Genomic DNA, 22,823 nt, shown 5'->3' on the forward strand with positions numbered 1-22,823 from the left:
TCTGGAATGTGCGGGGATAACCCCACTGAAGACTACACGCTTTTCCACGTGGGACTGGGATCCATAAAGCTGATTGAATTTTCGGTAAGGATAGGTTGGAGAAGGGTGCAAGAAACTGACTCCCCCAAAGATTCAGGAGCATCTTCTTTGACTTCTGGTTACCCGGGCTGTTGGCAGGTGTGGGTTGGGGGGAAGGAGTTGCAAAATCAGTACAGTGAGGAGAGTCTATCCCATGGGGCACCTGGCAAGGCAACACTTCTGGCATGGCTGGCACTCAACAAATATGGAAACTTCCAAGAGTCTGCTGTCTGGCTGCCAATCACAAGGGAGTGGAGTCAGGATGTGCCCCCGCCTGTGTGCTGGGAGGCTGGTGTAGGAGATGCATAGACAGGACCACCGGCTCCAGAGCCATTTCTGCTTTTAGAATAATGGTGCGGTTTTTTTTTTTATTAAAGAAGAGAATAAAGCATTTGTAAATATATTTCTCTCATGTATACTTCAAAGATGACGCTGGTCGGCAGCTACAGAAGTGGGGAGCAAAGAGGCAGGAGCCGTTCCCCCACCTGTCCTGTCCCACCCCACCCCCTCCACCCTAGATGACAGAGATACACGGAGGGCTGGGAGCTGTCTGGCTCCAAAGGACGAAAGCTTCCAAGATGTGTGAATGGAAGGACCAGCTGACAGGTCTTATCACAGTGCCGCCCGGAGAGCAGGGTGGTGCCTCCAGGGAGGCTGGGAGGCTTGTTAAGAAAACCCCTTAGAAACAGATAAGGCATGAAGGTTCCCCACTGGGCTCCCAGCACAGAGGCCAGGGCCACTGACTTCCCTCCTCCAATCCCTAGGGTCTCAGGATAGGTGGTAGAAGGAACTGGGAGCCTGAAGGGCAAGCTGGGGATCTGGGCCTCTCTTAGCTGAAGCTGGATCTTCTGAAGCCTTAACATAAGATAAAGCCCCTGATCCTCCTGGGTCCTCAAAAGCGCCCCCCACAAAGCTGAGTGGTTAAGAGCAGGCATTTTATGGGAAGGAGACATGTTCCCCATCTAGTCCCATTTCAATACTGCCCAGGGTGGGGTAAACATCCTGGGAGGAGCGGGGGCAGGGGAGGATGCTGGGACCATGAGCTGGTGGGACACGCCCAGGACATTCTAGGGGTGGCACTCATGACCTGCAGTGGGGTGGGCCTGGTGGTGAGGAGCATGGGGGTGAATGAGACATGTTGTGGTCCCTGAGATGGGGACAGGCAGAGGCCAAGCTCGGTGAGTCAGAGGAGGCGTGCAGAGATGGGAGCTTCCATCGCCCAGACCCCTGGAAGGCTTGATACCCAGAAGGCATTTCTGGGGCTGGAACCAGGGGAGGCTGGCTCTGAGTTGATTGGCTACAGATCTGCGGTGGGCTGAGGGTGTCCAGGGACAAGCTCGCCCTCACCAGGATTGGCACTGAGGGTTGCTCAGGCCTGGCTCAGGCTTTCTGCTCTGCCTGGCAGGGGCCATCTCCGACCTGGTCAGGACCCTTGAGGCAGGGCAGCTGGTGCGAAGGGAATGACAGCATGTCACAGCTGGGGAGAAGCAGTGGGTGGTCCGGGAGACCTCTAGAACCTGCAACAGCTGGCTCTGGGGTCCCCCTTCAAGTGTTTCCAGTTGTGGCGAGGGGGAGGTCAAAGAGAACTTGCCTTGCAAAAAAATCTCTCAGGAAAACCAACGGGTCCAGAATGGCTTTCAGAAGCTTGGCCACAAATCTGAGAGCAAGGCCCGGGGTCAGGGGTCAGGGCTGGGAGAGCTGAGAATCCCCAGGGGAGTGGGGACGTTTGGCTTGCAATCTGTGGGCTGCGCCTGGGGGCTGGCGCGGGTGATGGAGGGTCCTAGGACCTCCATCAGTCCAGGACCGGTGAAGGCCTCCATCATCAGCAGAGAGTGGGTTTCCCCGTGCTCCCTGGGTCAGAGGACAACCTCCCTCCGGGGTATATTGCTGCTTAAAGGGCTCCCTCACTCACCAGAGGCTGAAGGGCCCAGATTGGAGGGACCCCCACTGGCCTGACCCGGGGTGGGGGGAAACCATCACTTGCTGCTGTGCGTCTTGACTTTGGTGGCGTTGATGTCGGCCTTGGTCTTCTGGATCCTGGAGAAGATCTCCTTGAAGAGCGCCTTGTACTCGGGCTGGCTCTGCTCCAGCCGCTTGTCCACGGCCTCCACGTGCTGGCTGAGGCTCTTCTCTGCCTTGGCCTCCCCCAGGCCCTCCTCGCCCGCCCGCAGGTCCCTCCACGAGCTGTCCCGGGAGATGGGCCGCGAGGTCTGCACCCCCGCGTGCCGCACCCCGGCCCCGTGCTGCCGGCACTTGCTCAGCAGCTCCTCGTACTTCTCCAACAGCGCGTGGTACTGCTCGTCCACCTCGCGTAGGATGGACATGCCCCGCTTGCGCACGCTGTTGGCGTGCAGCGTGAGGTTGCCCGCATGCCGGCTGGCCGGGTCTTTGGCCATGATGGCGTTGAGCGCCGTGTCACTGCAGCTTTTGCGCACAGCGTGGCCCGGGGAGGCGGCCGGAGAGGAGACCCCGTCCTGGGAGCCCGAGTCGTCGCCACTGCCGGGCTGGGGGTCGTCGGCTTCGGGTGCCTGGGTGAGGGGCGCCAGCAGGGCCTCGGCCAGGTGGTCCTCCCGGCCCAGCAGGTAGGTCTTGGCCTGCTTCATCTGCTGTAGCTCCAGCAGCTCGGCCTCCAGCTCCTGCACGCGGAAGCGGCAGCCCTCCATCTCGCACAGCTGCCGCTCCAGCTCCGAGTACTCCTGGAGCACCGCCGCGTACTCGCGCTCCGCCCGCTCCTTGCGCTGCCGCTCCTGGCTCACCTGGGAGCGCAGCACGCCCACCAAGGTCTGCAGCCGGTCGTTCTCCTGCTCCAGGGGCCGCGGGCCCAGCTCCAGGGAGGAGCTGTGCAGGCGGAAGGCATCTTCACACCTGGGAGGGAGCAGGGGCAGGTGGGCAGAGGGCGAGGGCGCACTCAGGCCAGGCCCTTGGAGCCCAGCTGCATCTCTCTGCCCCACTGGGCTGCATGCTCTGCCCACCTAGAGTCACTCCTGGGCCTTCTCCCCCGGCTCTCTGCCCTGGGAGCTTGCCCTTCACTTCAGCCAGGTGTCCTGGCTCTCTCTTGGGTTCAGCTGATGGGAGCCACCAGCAGGAGGTCCAGGGGTGGGAGCAGAGAGAGGTCTCCAGGAATGTCTCTCCCTGGGCTTCCTCCCTGGTTACTGCGGGGCAGGCAGGAAGCCTGCTCCATGCCCTCTGGGTTCCAGTATCCTCCCTTCTCCTGGTCCCTTTAGGTCTCAGGATGGTATCAACTCCTGACTATTGTAACCCCAGGGTGTAGCAGTGTCCGCCTAGTTTCCCCACACCTTGGCCACCCCTCTTTATTGATCTGTCCTCAGTTACCCTGGGCTGGGTGCTATCCGTCTCTTGCCAGGACCTTTATTGAAACACCCATTAATCCACAGTGTGTATTCTTATTTAAAAAAAAAAAAAAATCGGCCGTGCTGAGTCTTAGATCGTCAATCTTTATTGCAGCACGCAGGATCTTTAGTTGTGGTGTGTGAGATCTAGTTCCCTGACTGTGGATCGAATCCAAGCCCCCTGAATTGTGAGCGCGGAGTCTTAGCCACTGGACCACCAGCAAAGTCCCCCACCGTGTAAGTCATCCCAATTCAAAAGGCTTAATGGGAACTGAAAGGGACAGTGGTTTGTCCCTCCTGGGTGAGACTTCTGACTTACTAAGCAGGTGACCTTGGTGTCTCATTTTCCTCTTCTGAGGAGCGGGGATGATTAACCACACCTCACCGTATTGCCATGAGAATTAAGTCACTTAGCAGCGTGGTAGGCATGTGGCCAGGGCTCACAGCGCCAGCTGCTGACTGCTGTTAGCTCCACGACCTGCCTCTGCAATAGCCCAGAGGATGCCACAACCCTCCTCCCACCTGCTGCCCAGCGCCCACCCTGCCTTCCCCTCACCCCGTGGAGACGGGCCCAGTGCGCCCTCACCTACCGGGGGCTGGTGCACAGCTCCTTGAGGCAAGGGAAGGTGTGGATGGTGCGTCTGCGTTCGCGCTTCTCCCGCCGCAGGCGCAGCTGCTCCAGGTCCCGCAGCTGCTCCACCTGAGCCTGCAGCTCCTCCACCTGGGTCTGCAGGCGCTCAATGGTTTCTGTCAGCCTGGGGTGGAGTGGGGCACACACAGATGGGAGGGATGCTCAGGGGACGGGGCCAGCCCTCCTCACTGCAGCCCTCGTGGGACTTGGAGGCTGGGGCCAGATAGGCAACCTTGAGCCACACTGCCTGGGGCTGAGGTCAGACGAGGAATTCCTTGGGCAGCCAAGGACCCACGCTTCTGCTCCACTTCCCAGGCCGAGCCGACACTTCTCCGTGTTTCCTCCCTCCATTTCTTTCTTTTTTAATGTATCTACTTATTTACTTAAATTTACTTATTTATTACCTATTTTTTAACTTATTTGGCTGTGCTGGGTATTAGCTGCAGCACACAGAATCTTTGATCTTGAGAGAGTCATTTCCTAGGCAGGTTGATAAGAAGTCTAGGGGTCCCCAAGGAGAGAGGGGTCTGGAATTCTCAAGGAGGAAGAAAGGACAACGTTTTTTTCCTTCTCTACATTCCTTAGGATTATATAACATCAATGTATTATGCCTGAGGACAGTCTCTGGATTAAACCTTCTGGCGAATTCTGTAAATTATGGGAGTAGCCCTGCTCTTTATAAGGATTATATAACAACAATGTATTCTGCCTGAGGACAGTCTCTGGATTAAACCTTCTGGCTAATTCTGTTATTTTAAAATGTAAATTATGGGAGTAGGTCTGGTGAGGTCTTTACAACCTCCAGACATTCTTTGGATTTACTGGAGAGTATATAACTCCATTGCCAACACTAACAAGCGGGTACTCTTTCTACCCGCTTCTGATGCCTATGTCAGAAGCTTTCTCTATCTCCTTTATACTTTAATAAAACTTTATTACACAAAAGCTCTGAGCTGATCAAGCCTCATCTCTGGCCCCGCATTGAATTCTTCTCCTCCGGGGGCCAAGAATCCCAGCGTCGTAATTCAACAACAACCTTTCAATCTTAGTCTTGGCATGTGGGATCTTTAGTTGTTGCCTGTGGGATCTAGTTCCCTGGCCAGGGATCAAACCTGGGCTCCCTGCATTGGAAGCAAGGAGTCTTAGTCACTGGACCACCAGAAGGCTCTTTTCTTTCTTTCTTTCTTTTTTTTTTTTTTAAAGATTTTTACTTTATTTAATTGGGCTTGCCTGGTAGTTCATCTGGTAAAGAATCCGCCTGCAATGCGGGAGACCTGGATTTGATCCCTGGATTGGGAAGATCCCTTGGAGAAGGGAACGGCTACCCACACCAGTATTCTGGCCTGGAGAAAAGAGTTGGACAAGACTGACCGACTTTCACTCTCGCTTAATTAATTTATATTTATTTTGGGGCCATACGATGTGCAAAATCTTAGTTCCCTGACCTGGGATCAAACCTGTACCTCCTGCAGTGCAGAGTCTTAACCGCTGGACCACCTGGGAAGCTCTGTCTCCTCAGTTCCTTGTACACTCTTCTATCACGTATCACTTTGCACTGCAATAAAATATTCACGTACCTGCCTTCCCTCCCAGAGGGCCGGACAGTGTCTTTGCATCTCCATCACTATATTTTCTCTAAAACAGAGCTTGGAATATAGTTGGTGCTTAAAGAAGGGTTGTGGCTGGAATGTTAAACCAGCCCAAATCAATGAGGGCAAAGTCACTACCATCCCAGGTTCCCAGACCTGGGCTTTTGGGAAAGGGAATCTGAGTCACACCCACTGGTACACACACACACACACACACACACACACACCCACAGGTACACCCAGGCCTGGGGCCTCCCCTCACCACCTCACACCCAGGTTCCCAGCTCCACCGGTCCTCACCCGTGGATCTTCTGCTGGGCCACCTTGCTCTCCAGTGCCAGCTTCTGATTGGTCAGCTCCAGGTCTCGGGCCGCCAAGTCCAGCTGCTCGTACACTTTGGCGTGCTGTTCATTCACGTGGCGCAGCGTGTCCAGCTGTTTGGTCAGGTACTGGGGGGTGGGCATAGGGGTGGGATAGTTACCTTTCAGAAATGGGTTGGGGAAAATGTCTCTGCCTGGGCCCTCCTCCCACTCTCAGGAACAGGTTTGCTTCGGGGTATTCGTCTGCAGCGGAGGGAGAGGGTTGAGCTGGTGGTTCAACAGGGCTGCCTGGGACAGTTGTGCAGGTTGTGGACTGCACAAGGCTTTTGGGTCAAGGCTGGATCTGCTAAGATGGAGTACCTTTTCCTAAGCTGCACACAGGTACACACAGACTAAGGGGCCCTCAATGGGTCGGGGAGCATGTATAGGGCCCAGGGGGCCCCTCACCTCGATCTCCTGCACTTGCTCCTCGTTGGTGGAGTACATCTGCTGTAGAGACTCCTCTAGCTCCTTGTTCCTCTCCAGCAGCGTCTTCCCCAGCTCTGCGGCCAAGTGCAAGTCTGGTAGGGGGGCAGGCAGAGGATGGGAGGAGCATGAGCAACTGAGAATGGAGTCAGAAGACCCCTCCCATTCCTGTTCTGAACATTCATTCTGGGCTGAGCCTTGCGGACCCCGAGAGAACCAGGACCCAGGGGCCACCTCTGGGGAGACTCTAGGCCTGGAAGGAGATGTAAGCCCTGAGGAGACCTGTGCATTGGCCTGGAATGCCCTCTCCCCAGATACTCCCAGGATTCCTCCCTCTGTGCCCTCAAGTCTGTGGTTTAATGTCACCTCCTCCAGGAAGCCTTTCTCAAACACTGATTTAAAATCGCACCCTCCCCCACCCCCATGCCCTCCCTGCTTCATTTTTCTCCTTAGCTCCTATCGCTATCTAACTTACCCAACAATTTGCTCATTAACTTGCTCCTGCCCCTTGACTAATGGTAAGCTTACAGGGTAGGGATTTTGCCTGTTTTAGTCACTAATACCCTGAGGACTTAGAACAATACCCAGCACAGAGCAGGTGAATAATAAATCATTTTTGAAAGAATGAGTGAGTGGAATCTGATAAGAGCATCAGCATGCAGAGCGGCAAAGTGCCCTGGGAGATAGGGAAGGGAGAGTTCACGGCACGGCTGGTGGGAATCTCAGACAAGGAGCAGCTTTGGAGGGGGGCTTGGAAGGACGACCGGAGCTCACTCAACAGGAGAGGGGGTGGAAGGGTTTGCTGGGTATTAGAACTGCACCAGGCTTCAAAGCCTGGTCTGTCTCTAGGGGGCTGTGCGATGGAGAGGAGCGGGGGTTAGAAGGAAGTGGCAGGTGCCAGAATCCCTAAAAATTATCTCAAGTGGGTCTGGAATTGGGTAAGGGTATCATGACATTTGGAGTGGATATTTCCACATATATATGCCTAACTCCTTTCAGACACAAAGGGTAATGTATAAGATAATGAACAAGGACCTACTGTATACCACAGGTGCATGCATGCTAAGTCGCTTCAGTCATGTCTGACTCTTGGTGATCCTATGGACTGTAGCCCACCAGGCCCCTCTGTCCAAGGGATTCTCCAGGCAAGAATACTGGAGTGGGTTGCCATTTTCTTCTCCAGGGGATCTTCCCCATCCAGGGACCAAACCTGCACCACCTTATGTCTCCTGCATTGGTAGGCAGGTTCTTTACCACTAATGCCAGCTGGGAAGCCCATAGCACAAGTGAGTCTACTTAATACTTTGTAATGACCTATATTTGGCCACCTCATGCAAAGAGTTGACTCATTGGAAAAGACTCATGCTGGGAGGGATTGGGGGCAGGAGGAGAAGGGGACGACCGAGGATGAGATGGCTGGATGGCATCACAGACTCGATGGATGTGAGTCTGAGTGAACTCCGGGAGATGGTGATAGACAGGGAGGCCTGGCGTGCTGCAATTCATGGGGTCGCAAAGAGTCGGACACGACTGAGCGACTGAAGTGAACTGAACTGAACTGAATGACCTATATGGGAAGAGAATCTAAAAAAAGAGAAGATATATATCTAACTGATTCACTCCGCCGTAGAGCAGAAACTAACACAGCATTGCAAATCAACTCTACTCCAATAAATTTTTTTTAAAAGAAGCAAAGAGTAGTATATTTATATATATATTATTCATTTATATTTAAATATATATTTATAAGGGCAGCCAAGAATCACATTGTGGTCTCAAAGAGGAGGGCAGGTCAATTTCTGCTGTGTGCTTGGTGGAAATTCAGCAGGACCAACCATCCCTGGTTCATGATGAGGGAGGCACACCAGCTCCCTTTTCTCTGTAATGAGATGGCGAGCATTTGGCTCATCCACAAACCCTTTCAAATAACTCAGGTATAAATGGAAAAACAGAAGGTCACACTCAACACAGCTTTTTTTTTTTTGCCTTGGGAACTGGGTCAGGTGGTCTGCAATGGGGCCATTGCTACTGATGCTGTCTCCTGCCTTGGCTTTGGGGGACAAGCTCTGTGGATGACCTGCATGAAACCCCTGAAACTTAAGCTAGAGTCCAAGGTCACAGTCAGGGCCGAGAACAACTGCACTTTATGCTTTTTCTTCCAGGTAAGCATCTGAGCTGGATATGTATTCCTACCACCAGCAGGGTGGGCTGGAGCGGCTGCAAGTCACACTATAAACGGGATGTTGAAGGCAGCGAATGTGATCAGAGCTGCCTAGTGATTCCAAGGAAGGAGAGGAAGAGAACACAGTGGAAGTAGTTTGGGGTGGGGAAGAATCTCAGGGACTGTTTCAGGGAAATTGGATCACAGTGGAAGCTAAGCTGGTCAGAGCAGCCAGGAGGGATCACGAGAGAAGTTTAGAAGCTTCAGGGCAGGGGACTGAGTGGAGCCAACTGCTGGGGAAAGGACCCCAGCTAGATGAGGGCTGGGGATGGCTCTGGGGTGGGTACAGACCCCAGACCAGAGTGGGAGGGGGGCCTAGGAGTGGGGGAACAGAGGAGTTGGCTAAGCTGGAAGTGGAATCTGGAGTAACATGGCAGTATCCTGCCAGAGCCAGAAGAATGGTCACACTGGACCACTACTGGGAAGGTACTGCGTCTGAACTGGCATCTCCCCTGCCTGGACCTAAGTTTTCTGGGGTCTCCTGCAGTGGGCTCTGAATGCCAGTCAAGGTGTTGCCTGGGAGCAATGCCCCAGAACCCGAGAGACAATGGCTGGGAGCCAGGGGGATGTCTTTGAAAGGAAACCCTGAAATCCCACTGCCCCTCCTGATTGGGGTTAGCATGGAACCCCCTAGACTTGGGAGAAGAGAGACAAGAAAAGGACAGAGAGCAGACACAGGGAAGAAAAGACAAAGATAAAAGGGATGGCAGGAGGCCAGCTACCACCTGGCAGTGTGGCAGGGGTCTGTTCACAACCTTCAGGGCACCAATGTTGGGAACTCTGGGTCTGCAGAATCGGGGTCCACTCACCTTCCTCCCCTTGCCATGTCAGAGCTTGGCCTTGAGGCTGAGACTCAAGGTCAGGAGCCCAAGACTTCAAATGTGTGACTCAGCAGCCATCTCTCAGTATGGAAAGAGGTACCCACAGGGCCAGCCACACCTGGTCCAAGGTGGGGGAGGGAGGCAGGCAGAGAGAGTGCCAGCGCTTAATAATTAATGGCTTTTTCTATTTTCACGGGTGCTTGAGGCAGAGGGCAGAGGGAGCACAGCGAGAACTGAGGGCCTTGTCTGTCCCCACTGCCTCCCTCCACTAGGACAGAACAACGTCAAAGTCGAACAGGAGCTTGATGGCGAAGCATCTGAAAGTAAATTTGGGACCCATCCTCAGCGGGGGTGGAGCTGGCTGAGAAAAACCAGGTCCTGGGATGCTCAGAGGAAACTAAGGGGCACTGGGCAGGAGAGAATTTGGGCACTGGGTGAGGGGAAGGGGGAAGCAACAGGCCCCGGATCCCCCATGTGGTTGGCCTCTGGTCCAAGTTCACCCCACCATCCGGTGCTTCATGCCGGGCCCCACAGGGGTGGTGCTGCAGTAGCTGGGCCTGGGCCTTCCTCCAACCCTACCCCTGACACTCTGGATAATTCCCACTCTCCGGTGCGGTCTTTTCACATCACTCTGTGCCTTAGTACACATACTGTCTCCACTAGACCACTGGCCTTCCTTCCTCTGCTGGAGCAGTAGGGGTTTGGGGGTGTGGCTCTTCCCCCTCCAGCTCCGAGGGGGTGCATAAATCTTGTGCATCTCACAGCAGAGGGCCCTCAAGTCTGTTCTCACTGTCTGCAGGGCTCACTGCTGCAGAGCCCCTGTGGCTCACTCACAAGCGCTGGTTTGATCCCATTCCTGCCTCCTAGGCTGGGCTGTGGAGACTCCGGAGGGTGGAGATCAAGTCCCCAGGCTTGGCCTCGCACCTGGCCCTTGGCAAGCAGATGTTGGGGTTTTGGTTGAAAGCTCTCATTTCTTGAGACTGTCTCTGGTTTCCCTCCTTGCTGCTGGGATCCAGCTGCTACTCAGGCCATGAGGCTAGGCCTACTGCTGCAGACCAGCAAGGCCAGAAAAGCAGGGGCCTGTGGGGCCCATTCCTGACCCTGGCCCCAGAGCCTGGCTGCCCAGCCACCCTGGGATCTGGGCATCCCTCCCTCTCCGGATGCAGCACATCTGCCAGCCTTTCTCCCTGGCTCCTTCCTCCCACATCTGGGCTGGGCATGGTGCCAGAGCTTTCTTCAGGGGCACGGGAACGGAATGAGACAGCAATGACATTAGCATCTGCCTCCGAGGAGGCCATCTTCCCAGGCACTCGGCTTCCAATCTTTTCTTCCAGGCCCACCTCTTCCGTGAAGCCCTCTCATTGCATCCTGTCGTCCCCACTCAGTTACAAGCCCAACTTCACCTAGCCAGGTGCACCTAGGAGGCCAGGGCTAGGACTGCTCCTAGTTCCCAGGATGGCGTCTGACACAGTGGAGCCTGATGGGTGTTTTGTGTAATGTGAGGTTTGGGGAGTAGTTGGCCCAGGGTGGGGGAAGGAGCTGTTGCAGCCAGGATCGGGCATTTCACTCCAGGCAGGGAGGCTGAGGGTAGAGGCAGGGTCTAGCCCAGCACCCTCAGTCCCACGCTGGTCCCCCAGAGGCTCTGATTAACCCACACCCTGGAGCACAAGAGCAGAGCCTCATCTACCAGCAAATCTGGCCACTTGGGGTTGTGGGTCAGGGCTGAAACACAAAGGCTCCAGGATGGGGGTAGATGCCTCGCACAGGGGCAAAGGCAGATATCTGGGCCCCAGAGTTGGAGACCCAGAGCGGAGGCTGTCGGCCCACACCCAGACTGTCCACACCCACCCGGCTTGCTGGGTGACTATGGTCACTTCTAGGATACACTTCCTAGCCCCTCCAATTCTGACCATCCCAGAAGGAGGCACTTTGCAGAAGAGAGGGTGGATTGGACTCCAGCAGGCCTTGTGGCCCTGACCCTCTCAAGCCTTCTCCTCCTTCCTGTCCTAACAGCCCCGCCCCCTCCTCGGAGTGATGTCACCCCAGCCACCTCACCAACCCCCTTCCAGTCGCCCTCTTTGCCCTCAGATGGGAGAAATGGAAACGTGGCTCCCTCTTTACTCAAGCTCTGATCTGGGGCACTGCTCAGAATTCCCAAATCCGACCTGCTCCAGACCTTGCGCCGTTTGGGAGAAGGCCAGCAGGGGAAAGGCCCCGGGGACTCCTCCCTCCAGAAGGCGGGTTGGACTCCTAGTTGTCTCTGCTGTGTTCACCCGCAAGATGCCCGCACCTCATCACCTCCCCCGGGGGAGGGGAAAGGAGCTGGGGAAACTTTCTAGCAGTCTGTGAGCTCCGGAATCCTGGCCAGGGAAGGGTGCAGCTGGATTTAGAATGGGATTAACTTCCTCCCCTCACCTCTCCCCACACACAACCCCACTCAGCAAAACAGAACCAACAAGCCGCCTCCTGGCCTCCAAAGACTTCCAGTTAGCATTCTCAGACCCCTCAACCATACCCGGGGCTCCTGGGAAGTTCCTGCCTCTATGATGAGGTGGGCATACTGGGTGATGTCCGCCCCTGTTGTTTAGGGAAAGAAGACCTCTCCCCCGACTTTTGCAGGTCTCCACCGGTCTGGTTCCGCTTTTCCGGGGGCAGGCCACCGTCTCTCCACGTCTCCATTCTCCAGACGCATCTCCCCTCGGAGTCTGGCACGCCGGGTGCAGTCTGGCCCTCCCCGGGGTGACACCTCCCAACAATGGAGAAGGGGACAGGAGTCGCGGGGCGCACCCCGCTTTCCCGCTCCCTGCGCTCACCCTGTTCCAGGTCCTGCTGGTCGTACCAGGGCTCCTCTTCCTCTGCCGTGAAGTCCTCCATCCTAGCGGCCCTCCGCATGGCCCCGCAGGCGGCGGGTGGCGGGCAGGCGCCGCGGCGGCGCGGCTCAGGGCCGGGGCGCGGGGCCCGGGACAATGCGGTGGAGGCGGGCCGAGCCTCCCGCGTCGCGGACTCGGGCTGCAGTGCCCCCGCCCGTGCCGCGCCCCCTCGCCATCGGCCGCCGGTCGGACGCCCACGCGGGGCTGGCTCGCTGCCGCGGGCCGGCCGGGCCGGGGTCTTGCAGAGAGGGGCGCACCGGGCGGCGGCTGCACAAAGGGTGGAGGGGCGGGGAAGGCGGGCGGGAAGGCGACAAGGAGGTCCCCGGCCCGACCGGCAGGTCTGGGGCGCTAGGAGCGCGCGGGTGCCGCGGCGGGCGCCCCCAGCCCGGCTCCTGCCCGCGATGCCCCCGGCCCGCCCGGCGACTCCCGGAGCCGCCGCTGCATCTTGGTGGTGTCCGCCCCGCTCTTCCCTAGCTGCCCGCTCTGAGGGGTGGAGCCAGAAGCCGCCGGCCAATCAGGAGATGTATGCAAAATACGAGGCGGGGCCGAGGGCGGGATCTCCGTGAAGAGGCGGTCGGGCTGTTGCTGAACCAACCCTCCCCTTTTAGTCTCACTCCAGTTTACATCTCAATGTGAAATCGTTTTATGATGTTTACCTATTGTCTCTCTCTCCCTGTAGATCTCCTAACAGCAACGATCTTGTCTCTCGTTCTAAGCTGGCTCTTCAGTGCCTAGAGCAGGTTGACCCATTGCTAGCTTCCATGGACATTCTTGGAATGAAAATTTAAAATTACCTTTAGGAAATTGTGCTTAAATGCCTGTGGCCTGAAACCTCACTCTAGGAGTGGTGAACTTTGACTGTTACCCGCATTTTGGGTCTTTCTCTTTAAGATCCTGTTTCCCTCTACTTGAGATCCATATCTTACGCCCAATTACACTGCTTACAGCATATATAGCGTCACCTCTCTGAACATTCTTTCCTTAAAGCAGTTTTCAGAATCAAGTATACATGTAACTCATTTTTTATTAGGACCTACCACTCGCTGGTACTATTAAAGCACCCTGACCATAACCCACTCTATATACATGTGGCAAAAACATCCGACAAAGGACTTGTATCCGGAACAGAAAAAGAACACCTGCAAATCCACAAGAAAGCTCAGTGGAAAAGTGCATAAAAGACTTGACCAAGCACTTCATAAATGACCCAATAAACATGTGACAAGGCATTGAACTTCTTTAGAAGAATCGACACCTGTAGGGGGAAAGAAGGAGGCACCATTTTTTCTGTAACAAACTACTCCAAATTTAGTCACTTCAAACAAGGCGAATTCATTATCTTACAGTTCCACAAGTTAGAAGATTGGCTTTCGATGACTAATATCTCGTTATCTGCAAGGCTTTGTTCCCGTCTGGAGGCTCCAGGCAAGCATCTCTTTCCTTGCTGCTCCCACCTTCTAGAGGCTGCCCACACTCCATGGCCCACAGCCACCCTTTTCCATCTTGAAATCCACCAACAGAAAATGACCTTTCTCACGCTGGATCACTCTGACATCTTTGGCCTCTTTCTTCCACTTTAAAGACCCTGTGTGTACACTGGAACCACCTGAATAATCTAGCATAATCTGCCTCATCTCAAGAGCCTTGATTTAACCACATCTGCAAAATACCTTTTGCTAGGTGAAGTAACATATTCAAAGATTCTGGTGATTAGAATGTGAGCATTTGGGGGTGTGTGTCATAATCCCATTTACACAAAGTTCAAAATTGGCAAAACAAATCTAATCAGGATAATATTTGGCCTTGGGGAGACATGTGGGGAAACACTGAGGGGCTGGAAGTGTTTTATTTTCTGATCTGGGTGTTGGTTACATACAGGTGTGTTCATTTGTAAAATCACTTATGATACATGCATTTCTCTGAATGTTATATTTTATTTTTTTTATTTTATTTTATTTTTTTTTAATTTTTTATTTTTTTTAAATTTTAAAATCTTTAATTCTTACATGTATTCCCAAACATGAACCCCCCTCCCACCTCCCTCCCCATGAATGTTATATTTTAATACAATAGTTTACTCAATAAGAAAAAAAAAATCCTATGGCCGAAAAACAGTCAGTTTCTGTCCTTGTGTAGCATGCATTCTAGCAGGGATAAATAATGTGCTATGAAGGAAATTAACAGGGTCAAAGACTCTAGGACAGAAAAAGCTGGACATACATCGGAAACTGAAGGAAGCCCAGCATAACTGGAGTGGAGCGGACAGAAGAGAAATGAACTGGAGTTATTGCCATGGGAAAGAACTGGGGATTTTATTTTGTTCCCAATAGACAAAAGAGACCCAATAAAATGCTTTTCATTTTCAGATGTGAAATATCACTGGCAATTTTGGAGCATGGATTGGAGAAGAGCAAGAGTGGAAGCAACATGGGACTTCCCTGGCAGTCCAGTGGTTACGACTCCACACTTTCACTGCAGGGAGCACATGTTCAATTTCTGGTCAGACAATTAAGATTCCACAAGCCAAGGGGCAAAAAAAAAAAAAAAAAGAAGAAGAAAAATAAAGAGTAGAAGGAAGAAGATCATTTTGGAGGCTTTTGTGATCATGTAGGGCATGTCTGATGGAAGTGGAGATGGAACGAGATGAGAAATTTTTAAGCTAAAGAAGGCTGAGAGCCAAAAAGTTGATGCTTTTGAATTGCGATGCTGGAGAAGACTCTTCAGAATCCCTTGTACAGTAAGGAGGTCAAACCTGTCAATTCTAGAGGAAATCAACCCTGAATATTCACTGGAAGGGCTAATGTTGAAGCTCCAATACTTTGGTCACCTAATGGGAAGACCGACTCTTTGGAAAAGACTCTGATGCTGGGAAAGATCGAAGGCAGGAGAAGGGGGTAACAGAGAATAAGATGGTTGGCTAGCATCACCGACTCAATGGACATGAGTTTGAGCAAACTCCAGGAGATAGTGAAGGTCAGGGAAGCCTGGTGAGCTGCAGTACATGTGGTCTCAAAGAGTAAGACACCACTTAGCGACTGAACAACAACGAAGATATAGAGGTGAATTGACTGAAAAATCAGAAAGATCCCTTAAATGTGTGGCTTTAGTAACTGGGCAATGGTGATGCCATTTATTGAGATGGGGACAAAGTGAGTCTAAGGGACAAACAGGTTGGGGGGCTGAGATCCAGAGGGGACTGGTCAGCACACCCAAACCACCAAATCCCCTTCCATTTGTTCTTCATTCTGCAGCCCATGGACATGTACCCACAGGAGCCAGAGAGTTTCAGGAGTCCCCAGAGAAGAGCAGGGGCAAAGGGCTGGGGGCCAGGACTCGGGCAGTGAGGATGCTAGCAATGAAAAGCAAACAGATCAACCTGAAAATTCACCCCAACCCTGCAGTTAAGAATGCTTTCAGTAAGGACTTAGAACAGGGGTCCCTCACCCTCTGGGATCTAACACCTGGTGATTTTAGGTGGAGCTGATGTAAGAATAATAGAAATAAAGTACACAATAAATGTAATGTACTTGAATCATCCAAAATCACAGCTGCCCCCCCAATCCTGGCTGGTGGATAAACTGTCTTCTATGAAATTGGCCCCTGGTGCCAAAAAGGTTGGGGACCGCTGACTTAGCAGACCCCCATGTTTGAAAGCATCCAGCTCATAGGTCATCACTCAGCTTTGGACCTTTACCACACCGACCACACCCTCAGCATGACCCAATATGCTCCCTTCCTGGAGCCACTCGCTCCCTGCCCCGGAAGCATCACCTGGCAGGGATAAATAAACCTGTCACAAAGGCTGGATTCTTGTTGCTGCCTGAGCACTGGGCAGAGTGATTCAGGCTGGAGCCCCTAGATCTCAGGAGGCTGGTGCGGGAGGTGAGCTAGAGCTGGGCAACCAGCTCTTCCAGGTTGGTGGAGTCTCCTTGTCCTGCCTGCACGGGACCGAGGGCAGAGGCTGGGGTGACTGGGGTGGAGGGCCTGCTACATGCCGGGCCTGTGCTGGGCCCTTTGCCTGGATTGGTCGGCTCCTTGGCCAGTGGGGCCGCTCCCAGTGCCTTCAGGGCAGACAGTTTTAATACTTTCAAAACTATTCCAGGAGGAAGAAAATCAGATCTGCCTTTGAAGGAAATTTCTCAGCCTCCCTGAGCTACCAGACAACAAGCCCTGGATTCAATCCACTTCAGGCCTTTCCTCTAAGCAGGGTAGAGAGTCAAGCCCAGCGGTTGGAAGTAGCAACGACCCGACCTTGGTAACCCCCAGAGTACTCATCAATGGGTCAGGCAGACCTGCTTCGTGGTGTTCCTCGTCAGGAGCATCAAGATTAAGCGCTGATGGTCAGAGCCTTGGCAGCTTCGATATCCCCCCCGCCACGCCCCCGCCCACCCCCGCCCCAGCTTTGGGTACCGTGATTCCCCTGGGGAAATCAGTTTCACACTGACCAGACACGCTTACTGAGCTCGCACCCGAGCTCCTGGAAAATGCAGCCCGGATCCTGGGCCTGGAACCCGAACACAGATACGGAACCCCGGGGTAGCTCGGATCCGGACTTGACGGAACCGCCCTCCTCTAGTGCCCCCCGAGCCCAGCCCACCGGAAGTGACGGCGCATGCGCAGGCCGCGCTGACGTTGGAGGGTCCCTGCGCTCCTGGTTATTCAAGTACGCTGGGGGATGGGGCGGGTGCGAAGCCCGCGCCTCTGGGCCCTCGGGGTACCCACCGACCCCACACGCTGCGCATCTAGGGTGCTTCCACCCCTGCAGGCCTCTCTACCCTCCCTGTCCCCAGACCCGTCATTCCACTGCTGGGCTTAACGTTGCACTGAAAGATCTCACCCCTTCTATACCTTCCAGCGGCCTGAGGTCAGCCCCTGGCGGGGTAAGGCGCTCAGTGGGGTCATCCGGGGTCCACCCCACCTTCCCCCCTCCACCATCTGAGTGTGTTCCAGACAACGGTCTCTTCTGAAAGAGGAGTTATGTTAGTCTCGTGAGTCCTTGTGGTCAGGAAGTGCTGCTGTGTGTCTGCCTCAAATCCCTACAGTTAATCCCTGCCGTCAGCAGTAACCTTTAGGATCCTGCTGCGGAGGTGTTCTCCAGTGGCGTCATTCCTACTCCTTCAATACTTCCTTACTGGGGTTGTTGGGAGGGCCCTGAGTTAACACAGACCAAATGCTTAGAACAGTGACTGGGCCAGGGAGCACTGTTCAGTGTTTGCTCTTAGGATCATTATTATTGTCACTTTTGGGGGGGCTGTTGTGAGTCTTAGTTGCGGCATGCAGGATCTTTAGTTGTGGCATGTGGGATCTAGTGCCCTGACCAGGGACTGAACCTGGGATCCCTGCATTGGGAGGACGGAGTCTTAGCCACTGGACCATCAGGGAAGTCCCTACTGTAACGTTTTTACCTGGAGAATCCACTCTTTGCCCATCACTACTCCTCTTCTGGCAGGGCCCCTGATGGGGCTGGGGAGACAGTCCAGGGCCTTACCTTCCTGGTGGGGGCTCAAGGGGTCAGTTCAGGCCTGCAGTCAAGGCCTGAGACATGGGCCTAAGAGAACTGGCTGTCGGGGCTCCCATCGCAGCACTGGGCCCCTGCATGGAATCCATTTCCCCCCAGCAGACCGAGAGCTCCTGGAGGGCAGGGACTCCAGCTGGCACACAGCAGATGCCTGATGAAGGAGCAAATGAGAGCTCTAAAGCCAGTGGCAGGGGACTTCCCTTGCAGTCCAGTGGCTAAGACTCAAGCTCCCAACGCAGGGAGCCTGGGTTTGAGCCATGGACAGGGAACTAGATCCCACAGCCATAATGAAGACTGAAGATCTAAGACCCGGCGTGGCTGAAATAAAACAAAGACAGTGGCAGAATCATATTCCTTGACCCTCCTTCTTTATCCATCTCCACTCCAGAACACTTGCACCACTTCAAAGACTTGTGTGTATACGCTAAGTCGCTTCAGTCATGTCCAGTTCTTTGCGACCCTATGGACTGTAGCCCCCGAGGCTCCTGTGTCCATGGGATTCTCCAGGCAAGGATACTGGAGTGAGTTGCCATGCCCTCCTCCAGGGCATTTTTCCCCACCCAGGAATTGAACCCCTGTCTCTTAACATCTCCTGCAATGGCAGGCAGGCTCTTTACCACTAATGCCAGCTGGCAAGCCCTGACATCCTCTCAAAGGAACTAAAAACTGAATCTGAGAAGCAGTTGGTGACAATGTACCTTTCCTATTGATTGAAGTGGATTACCAAAGTGGCTCCATCTTCTGTGATCACCTAGGAGTCCTCTTCACTTGGTTCTCTGTGTGCTAGGCCTGCGCTGAATGCTGGGAATACAAAGAACAAGATAGAGCTGGCCCCCGCCCTCATGAAGCTTGCATTTCAGTAGGAGACATAAATCAAGCAAAAAGGCAAAAACGTTGAAGGTGGTGAAAGTTTTAGGAAGCACACTGAGGGATGAAATAGCAACATCTGGGGATGAGAAATCACTCAGGAAGAGTTTCTTTTGGCAGTGGGGTTTGAGCTGTGCAGCCTGTGAGGATCCTGATCAGGGATCAAACCCATGCCACGGAGTCTTATCACTGTACCACCAGCAAAGCCCCTGGGAAAGGAGACAGGACCCTGAAGCATGAGAAGGGCAGCGACATGAAGAGTGGGCAGAAGGATGTCTCAGTCAAAAGGAGCAACTTGTACACAGATCTCAGGAAGAAAGAGTTTGGAGGCTTTGAGGAAATAAAGGCAGACCAGTGTGAGAGGAACCTCGGGGCTCCGGGGAGGGAGGGCAGACTCAGGACGGTGCAGGTCCTTGGAGGACACAGTGGAGCTGAGAAAACTGACCCTAACCATGGGCCCCGAGGTGTTTTCAGTGGGGGAGCATCTTAGGCGGTATTGTACATTTCCTCGGGCTCTTGTGCAGAGAATAGATTAGAGGGGGCGGGAGAGGGGGCTGTGGTACATGGGAGGTGATGGGCGTCCTGGCAAAGGTGCCAGCAGCAGAGGTGTTGCTGTTTAGTCATCAAGTTGTGTCTGACTCTTTGCAATCCTGAGGACTGTAGCCTGCCAGGCTCCTCTGTCCATGGGATTCTCCAGACAAGAATACTGGAGTGGGTTGCCATGCTCTCATCCAGGGGATCTTCCCGACCCAGGGATTGAACTTGCATTTCTTCCATGCCCTGCATTGGGAGGTGCCGTCTTTACCACCAGCACCACCTAGGAAGCCCACAGAATAAGATAAAAGCTCCTTAATGGGATGTAAGCAGCCCCCTATGGCCTGGCCCCGGCCCACCTCTCAAGCTTTATCTCTTATCACTTTCTCTGCTTTACCCCAGTTTCTTTCTGTTCTCTGGATGAGCAAGGGTCTGTCCACTTCTGGGCCTTGCTTCCACTCTCTCCCACTACCTGCATATTGGACACATTCCCTTTGCCCTTTAAGATCTCTTTCCATCTGCTCCATCCACTCCATGCCTGGATGGCCAAAGCTCTCTGTGGACTGCATCAAGTCTTGTGGCATCCATCAAGTCTTGTGGACTCCCTTTATCCCCCTTGCTTTCTGTTGGTCCACTGAGGGAAGCAGGACGTTAGGGGCAGGAGACAAATGCAGGTGGGTATCTATCTCACAGCTCCATCCCTCCCAGATCCTGGGAGCCTGCTGCTCCTCTTGGCCCTCTCCTAAGGCTGGGCTCTCTTTCTCTGTGCTCTAGCAACCATTCCACCCTTCACCGCCTTAGGTTTAAGGATAGCTGAGTCTCTCTACTGCGTCTAGCCCCAGAGTGCCTCGCTGACTCTTGTTGGTTTCCCTTCTCCTTATAAATCCCCCCTTGATTAAACTCATTTTGGCCAATCTGTCCAAGTGTCCATGGGTAACCAGTAATATCTCAGTGCCACCTGGAGTTCCTGGTTGCAAACCACAGAAATGGCTGTGAACAACGGGCAAGACCAGAGGGCTCACAAATACTCTCTTGGGGGACTTCCCTGAGGGTCCAGTGGTTAAGACTCCACTCATCCAACACAGGGGGTGCATGTTCAGTCCGTGGTCTGGGGACTAAGATCTCACATGGTGCGTGGTCAAGAAATAAAAGCAAAAAACAATTCCTCCCTTTGAATGGTCAATTAGTACCTGCTCGTTTTTTTTTTAAATTAAATTGAGCTATAACTTATAGTAAAAGCCATCCCTTTTAGGTGCAGAGTCATGCGAATTTTGACAAACATACACAATCACAGAACCACCCCCGCAATCAAAACAAAAAATGTTTTCACAGTCAATTCCCTCACCCTGCTCCCAGCCCATGGCAATCACTGGCTTCTTTTCTGTTCCTGTATTTCGTCTTTGCCAGAATGTCAAATGAATGGTGTGACACAGTCCGTTGTCTTCTGTATCTGATCCAGCGCTTTTGAGATTCATCCACATAGTTGCTGCCTGTACTGGTAATTTGTTCTTTTTTATTACTTAGTATGGGCTTCCCAGGTGTCTCAGTGGTAAAGAATCCAATCCAGGATTGGCAGGTTTGATCCCTAGGTCAGGAAGATCCCCTGGAGAAGGAAATGACAACCCACTCCAGTATTTTTGCCTGGGAAATCCCATGGACAGAGGATCCTAGTAGGCTATAGTCCATGGGGTCACAAAGAGTCGGACACGACTGAGTGATGAAACAACAATTGCTGAGTACTAGTCCATTGTATCGATGAACCACAGGTGATGGACATTTGGTTTGCTTCCAGGTTTTGGTGATTATGAATGAAACTGTTACATGAATTACTCAGTCTTTTGTGTGGATCTATGTCTTCATTTCTCCTGAGTGAATTCCAAAAATGGGATTATTGAGTTATACAGTAATTGTATATTTAACTTTATTGGTTTATTTTTTGGCCACACCAGGGATCGAAGCTGTGCCCCTGCATTTGAAACCCGGAGTCTTAACCACTGGACCACCAGGGAAATCCCTAGAATTAACTTTATAAGAAAATACAAACGCTCCCCATCTTCACTAGTATTTGGCATCATTAGGTTTTTGTTTTTGACCTACCCTAATATGAAAAAGTTGGCTTAAAGCTCAACATTCAGAAAACTAAGATCATGGCATCTGGTCCCATCACTTCATGGGAAATAGATGGGGAAACAGTGGAAACAGTGTCAGACTTTATATTTTGGGCTCCAAAATCACTGCAGATGGTGACTGCAGCCATGAAATTAAAAGACGCTTACTCCTTGGAAGGAAAGTTATGACCAACCTAGTTAGCATATTAAAAAGCAGAGACATTACTTTGCCAACAAAGGTCCATCTAGTCAAGGCTATGGTTTTTCCAGTGGTCATGTATGGATGTGAGAGCTGGACTGTGAAGAAAGCTGAGTGCAGAAGAATTGATGCTTTTGAACTGTGGTGCTGGAGAAGACTCTTGAGAGTCCCTTGGACTGCAAGGAGATCCAGCCAGTCCATTCTAGAGGAGATCAGTCCTGAGTGTTCATTGGAAGGACTGATGCTGGGGCTGAAACTCCAATACTTTGGCCACCTCATGTGAAGAGTTGACTCGTTGGAAAAGACCCTGATGGTGGGAGGGACTGGGGGCAGGAGGAGAAGGGGATGACAGAGGATGAGATGGCTGGATGGCATCACCGACTTGATGGACATGAGTTTGAGTGAACTCTGGGAATTGGTGATGGACAGGGAGGCCTGGCGTGCTGGGATTCATGGGGTCGCACAGAGTCGGACACGACTGAGCAACTGAACTGAACTGGACGGAACTGAACTGAGTAGGTCTGTAGCAGTAACTGTGTTGTGGTTTCAGTTTGCATCTCCCTAATGAATAAGATTCAGATTTTTAAATGTCAAACTGGCCTGGACCGGGAATGGGGGATTTGTAGAGTGGACTGGATTTTTTTTTAATGCCGAATAAAGGTACTATTCATTTGTTATCGTGAAGTGACTATAAAAGCCATGGAGCCTCTCCAAGATTTCATCCAGGGAAAACCGACCTCAGGAGCAAACACAGGGCTCTCCCGTCCAGTCTGCTTATTCAGTGCCGTGGGGACACCCTTGTCCCTCTCCCTGCTACCCCACCCCTGTCCTACCCTGCCTTTGTGCCTAGACAGTGCACCCCACATTTTTTACCCTTGGAATTCCAATTTAAGCTAAATGTCACCTCCTTTTGAAGCAGCTAGGATTTCTAGAAGCTTCCAGACATAGCCTGCAAGGCGATATTGTTGAAAAAATGCAGCCTCTTTTGGGGCCAGAGTTGGATTTACTTTTTTGGCTTTGTTCCTTACCAGTTGTGTGACTTTGGGCAGCGTAACCGCTTTGAGCATCAGTTTTCTCTAGTGTAAAGTGGGTATAATACCTACTTCTGAGGTAGATTTTTTGTTGTGTAAGAGTACTTTGGCCACCTCATGCGAAGAGTTGACTCACTGGAAAAGACTCTGATGGTCGGGGGGATTGGAGGCAGGAGGAGAAGGGGATGACAGAGGATGAGATGGCTGGATGGCATCACTGA

At 52.9% G+C, this 22,823-nt stretch overlaps 1 protein-coding gene across 1 annotated transcript; it reads right to left on the bottom strand.

The window, feature by feature from the left end:
• CDR2L (cerebellar degeneration related protein 2 like) lies at window positions 1,835–12,787 on the bottom strand. Its single transcript, XM_018063839.1, has 5 exons — window positions 12,289–12,787; window positions 6,416–6,528; window positions 5,949–6,097; window positions 4,019–4,183; window positions 1,835–2,943 (listed from the first exon to the last, which is right to left on the bottom strand). Exons 1-5 carry the CDS (start codon window positions 12,365–12,367, stop codon window positions 2,055–2,057), a joined length of 1,395 nt encoding a protein of 464 aa, XP_017919328.1. The 5' UTR covers window positions 12,368–12,787; the 3' UTR covers window positions 1,835–2,054.

The sequence above is a fragment of the Capra hircus genome, chromosome 19, assembly GCF_001704415.2.
Source record: "Capra hircus breed San Clemente chromosome 19, ASM170441v1, whole genome shotgun sequence".
NCBI lineage: Eukaryota > Metazoa > Chordata > Mammalia > Artiodactyla > Bovidae > Capra > Capra hircus.